At 25.9% G+C, this 5,517-nt stretch overlaps 1 protein-coding gene across 1 annotated transcript; it reads right to left on the bottom strand.

The window, feature by feature from the left end:
- Nucleotides 1–241: 241 nt before the first annotated feature.
- On the bottom strand, nucleotides 242–2,946 carry LOC132926040 (uncharacterized). Its single transcript, XM_060990386.1, has 11 exons — nucleotides 2,621–2,946; nucleotides 2,424–2,546; nucleotides 2,049–2,228; nucleotides 1,883–1,963; nucleotides 1,747–1,788; nucleotides 1,564–1,644; nucleotides 1,425–1,490; nucleotides 1,195–1,260; nucleotides 870–1,114; nucleotides 652–811; nucleotides 242–488 (listed from the first exon to the last, which is right to left on the bottom strand). The coding sequence occupies exons 1-11, from the start codon at nucleotides 2,817–2,819 to the stop codon at nucleotides 358–360; spliced, it is 1,374 nt and encodes a 457-aa protein (XP_060846369.1). The 5' UTR covers nucleotides 2,820–2,946; the 3' UTR covers nucleotides 242–357.
- Between the last annotated feature and the right edge of the window lie 2,571 nt (nucleotides 2,947–5,517).

The following is a 5,517-nucleotide window of genomic DNA, read 5'->3' as shown; positions in this document are numbered from 1 at the left end:
GATATGTATTCATTTATTATACAGAAAATATATTATAAATACATAATACTAACAAAACCATACATTAGAAAGGGTTTTTTGGGGTTCAAACTCCCTCAAAAATGTATCAGTATTACGCACTTGGAAATAATTATTTCATTATTTTTAATTATACCCCATTTATTAAGATTTGTATAACACCTCCCTTCTCTTGAACACTTTAACATTATAATATTAAATATTTTACTAGAAAATTGAAGAATTTAATTTAGAAATATACAATTTTATTACTTTGATGTATGAACAATTTATTATATATTAATTTTATTCATATATATAATAAAATTATTACAATATAAAATACTTATTAACCATTAATTATACACTTTCACTAATTTTATCATTTAATCTTTTTACATTAAACGGAGCTTGTGCTAAATGGTATTTCAATCGTTCCTCCATTTCATTTTGGTCGACATTCTTCACCTTGGTTTGATTTTTAACAGCATCTAAAATCAAGTACATATATCTGTAATTTAAGTTATAAAAAAAGTTTATGATCTAGAACTGCTATCATAACAGTAATGATATATTATTACATTAATAGCTTTTAATGTTCAGGTCAAATTAAATGTATATTAATAATTAGATACCTAACTGTATTATTCTTACCAAAAATAACAGAACATAAATTTAGTTTACAAAACTTCTGTTTCCCCTTTTTGCCAGTAAATGAAAAATTGGATAGTAAGACATCAGTAAATAATTTATAAACTATTCTCTTTATAATAGCTTTTATAGAATTTCCTCCCAAATGTGACAAGTCATTTACCTAAAACAAACATTTTATTGTAATTTATAAAAAAAATGTTAATTAATTATTTGCATACCAAATAGTCACGCATATCTTGATCTTTTATTTTTTCTTCGATAACTTCAAGATATTCAAGTTCATTTATTGGCCAGTTGAAGTTGTCTAAGAATTCATTGTTAGATGAACACTTAATACTGTTTTTTAACATTGATGTACTATCTAGTTTAGATAGAATTTCTTTTTGTTGCATACTTAGATGTTTAATGTCAGTTTGAATGTATACCATATTTTTTAATATAGACTTCAATATTTTTTGAGTACCTATAATAAGTTTGAAGTTTAAAGTAATACAGTTTGAATTGCTATTAGGTATTGATAGACCCATTATACTATAAACTAACCATTATCAACTGCCGAATTACTACAGATTCGAGAACCGCTATCAATTGTTTGTAATGGTGTACAACCTATAATAATGCAATTGAAAAAAAAACACTATAATATCACTATAGAATATCAGATATTTTTGTATGTAAAAAATGTTATTTTAATTAACTAATTTATAACCACGGTCTTAGTAGATCTTCTAATGCCGTGATTATAACTAGGTATATATTAATCTTGTTTTTACTTTTTTTTCGGTCATTGGTATTGGACTTTAATGTTTGTTCATTATTATGTGTAACTTTGTTTATAACTAGAAACAATAAATAAATATTATTATTATTATATATCCAATAATTGATTTCAAATAATTCGCATAAACGTACATGGAGAAACTTTATTTTTCATAATTGGTGTTCCAAAAGATTCTTCATCTGACAGCATGTCAAAATTTATTTTTTTGTTGTCTGTAAATTAAAAAAAAAATGTAATATACTGTAAGCACCTAAATCTTATACTATATAAAAATATATCACGTTAATATTTGTAAATATATTTACAATATTTACATGGTTTGTCTTTATAATCACCAAATTCAAGTTTTCTTGAAACTAAAAAGAAAATCAATTGAAATATTATTAACCATTTGCACACTTTATTAACTATATATTGTTTATCGTTTAATACTGATATTTTGGAACATACCTGTAGTGGAGATAACTTTTTTAGTACATGAATCGATTGTTTTTAATGATATTTTATCCGTAGATGCATTTTTTATGTGGTCTATATTAATCAGTCAAAGTTTAGTAATTATTTATAGACAATTTATTTGGGGATGCTTATTAGTTATTATTTTATAATAAGTTACCTTTAGCAGCAGCTTTAAGAGGTGATGGTGACCAACCACTAATTGAAACAGGTGACTTATCAATTAAAGGCTGCTTTGAAGCAGCAAAAGGTTGACTGACTACAGTTTCACATTTCTTTATATTACTTCCAGGTAAATGTAGAGAATTTTCGGACAGATTTTCAGGAGCAATATAATTTTCTATAAATCATTTATTCATAGAAATTTAATTAGTAATTAAAATGCCTACTGTATAAATCATATTATATTCTATTGATATACATAATATTAGAACACTATATAGCTTTTTCAATAGATAATACATAGATAACTTTGTACAAATGAAGTATATATGTTAATAAATAATATTAATTAATTATTTACTATTATATTTACCTGAAAAAACGGGGCAATCAATTGATGTTTTAAGTTTTTTAGTCTTAGGTTTAATTTCATCTTCATCAAGATCGGAAATGTACATGGCTTTTTTAGCTTTTTGTTTTGCAGCTGCTAAAGATTCTAATCAAAAGTAAAAATCACACATAAAATATTTTAACTTATAAACATTATATTTGTAATTACACAATTATTACCTATTCCTGAGCTCATTACTCTTGCTTCTAAATACTCATATTCAATTTTGTTGGGTATGCTACATTGCTCGATCAATTTTTTGGTATTGTGAGGTTTTTTTGGCCATGCGCAAGTACTTTTTTTATCTGAATACCAAAATCTTGGAACGGCTGCTACACTATTATCTCCAAAAAAATGAACAACAGAATATGTGGCCATTTTTTCAATGCTTGTAAAAACTAAAAACAACTGAAGTTTTAATAAATTAACAAAACTAGTGGCAGATATGAAAAATAAATTATGTCAACAAAATTCATAATTTTAAAATATAAATATCAGGAACAAATTAAAAATACTAATATCATTTTAAAGAATTAAATGTTTAAAATAACAAAACATAATAAGTAACTATTCAAGCTCAACCACTATAATAGGGTAATAAAGTATTTTATCATATTATAATAGGTATTCAAAATAATTTAATTACAATATTACTATATATATTAATATTTAAAATTAAGAGCATATTTACAAAAAAACTAAATTATATAATATAGACAATTTAATTACAACCTCTTAATTACTGTACTAGTTATTAGATGAATGTAAAATAGGAAAAGCAACTTTATTACCAAGACTATTGTTTAGAATAACATATTTTGAAAAATCACAAGTTTCTATATTAATTGTAATAAGGTGATTAGACAGTTCATTCACAATAGCTATACCTATTTTCATACTATTAATTGGTTTTTCATAAAACGGATGAATTGTATTGAATGATTGAGCTACAAATACTTTTTTTTTACTACTTTTATGAACACATATATTAACAACTTTAAAAATATTAAGTTTGCCTTCAAAAGTATAACCTATGTAAGCATCAGAAAATGATTTTATATTAATTTTTATATTATCTTTTATAGCAATTTTAAATTCCGGTTTTATGCAGTCTTCAGGCAATGGTCCACCGCTATATATTTTTAAATATTTTATATTGATACTAGACCCAGACCTTGCATTCAATTCATACTCACCAAACATTTGAAATTCATGATATCGTTTTATAACCTGCTCCAATGGTTTCTCATGTTTTCTTATCATTTTTTTAAGAGTTTTCATGTAGTTTTCAAATGGAAAACATGAGCAACTATCGAGGGCACCAAATTTCTTATAGTCATCAACAATGTGCAATAAGTTGTGTACATTAAGTGACATAAATTCTTTACCATATATTTCACGAAATTTGTCTACAAAATATTTTAATAATTTTTCAACAAAATTAACAAGGTCTGTGCTAACATTTGGTGCTAAAAGAATTCGAAAACTAACATGTAAAGAAAGAAAATGTAAGTAGTATTCACTATTTAAAATGGTTTGTAGAACAACTGGGCCAGTATAAAGAAGGAATTGACGAAATTCAGTTGCCTTCCACCTATTAACTTCATTCAACCCCCGAGGAACTCTAGAAAAATCACTACATACTGAAAGTCTCAATGCTAAAAGTAGTTCTTTAGTAATATCATTGACTTTTTTACTTTGCAATCTAACCGAAACAGGTGCATTTTTAATGCATCCAAGCCACAACAAAATTAATTTTTTTGTCACTCCTAAGCAAACTAGATGCATATAGTCAATGCTAATACTATTTACTATATCTATACCAGGTATTTCAGTGATAATAGAAACTTCATCAGTCATATGGAATTCTTCATCAGTTCTATTTAAAAAATCTAAGTGAGTTCTCTTAGTAATACAATCTGTATCGGGAAAACAGACTCTATGTTCAAAATAAAAACCACTTATTAAACACCTAGTACACGAATAATAACCAGTATGTCCTTTAGTTTTTAAGATGAAACTCTTTGCTGGTAAATCACAACATATAGTATCTATAATTACTTGTTTTATACCAAATGCTGTTTGAAACCCTGTTTCATATAATGCTTTTGTTTCATTCACAAATTCTAACAAAAAAGGATTGCAGTTGAGAGGCTTATCTTTACCCCAATATAACCCAATTAAAAAAACATGAGGTTTATAAACAGGATGACGAACATATCCAAGTATTGGCCAAAAACAGCTAGATGAACTTTTGGTCAAGGGCAGACCATCAATCCCTACAACTATTTTGATTTTGTCTTCAACAAAATATTCATAGTCAGAATCAGAAATACTCTTCAAACTATTACATATTGAGAAATAATAAAAACTACCGGGTGTCACTGTCTGTACTTGCAAAGGTTGAACAGATGACTTGGTTTTTAATATAGTTCTGGCATCTACAGGAAAATAATTATGACACTTATGCATTTTTAAAACCTTCAATAATGCACTCAAAGCAACTTGAGAAATATTATAAGATACGGCCCATTTAGCTAAATTGTTTAAAATTGATGAATCTGTTTCATTATCTAGGGAGTGATGTTCATTTGGATATTCATTAGTAAAACTTAATTTATCCTCATCCTCAATATCAGAATTGGATGAAAAACTAATTGCATCATATTCATCATCACAGATATTATTACTATCAAAGTGAGGTAAATTATGAATTAGATTTGGTAACAGTAAAGAGTTTGATTCGGAATTTAGATTTAAACTGGCACTACAACTAGATACATTTGGTTGAACTATACTTTCTGGTTCACTATGAATACTTTCATTATCCAGTTCTATCAATTCTAATTCCTCTAAATACCTTCTGCGCTTAGTAGATTTGCTAATGGTTGAATATGACATAATAAAGTATAGAATATGCTTTTCAAAGAATACAATTAGAAGTTCTAATACAATGAATTTCAAATAAACTGTAAAAGTAATAGTGAATTGAGAAATATAGAATACAGGGTTCAATACCAAACAATAGGTAAATTATTAGACTTAATAAAATACAAACACAGCAGATAATAAAAAC

The sequence above is a fragment of the Rhopalosiphum padi genome, chromosome 3 (assembly GCF_020882245.1).
Source record: "Rhopalosiphum padi isolate XX-2018 chromosome 3, ASM2088224v1, whole genome shotgun sequence".
NCBI lineage: Eukaryota > Metazoa > Arthropoda > Insecta > Hemiptera > Aphididae > Rhopalosiphum > Rhopalosiphum padi.
Note: the sequence above shows the minus strand (reverse complement) of the source record. Positions and strands in the feature narration are given on the sequence as shown.

Coding starts and splice junctions, on each gene's coding strand:
- LOC132926040 (XM_060990386.1), bottom strand. CDS start 2,819: ATGGCCACATATTCTGTTGTTCATTTTTTTGGAGATAATAGTGTAGCA. Junction 1,964..2,048: donor TCTTAAAGCTGCTGCTAAAG/GTAACTTATTAT, acceptor TGATTAATATAG/ACCACATAAAAAATGCATCT. Junction 1,645..1,746: donor TGATTATAAAGACAAACCAT/GTAAATATTGTA, acceptor TTTAATTTACAG/ACAACAAAAAAATAAATTTT.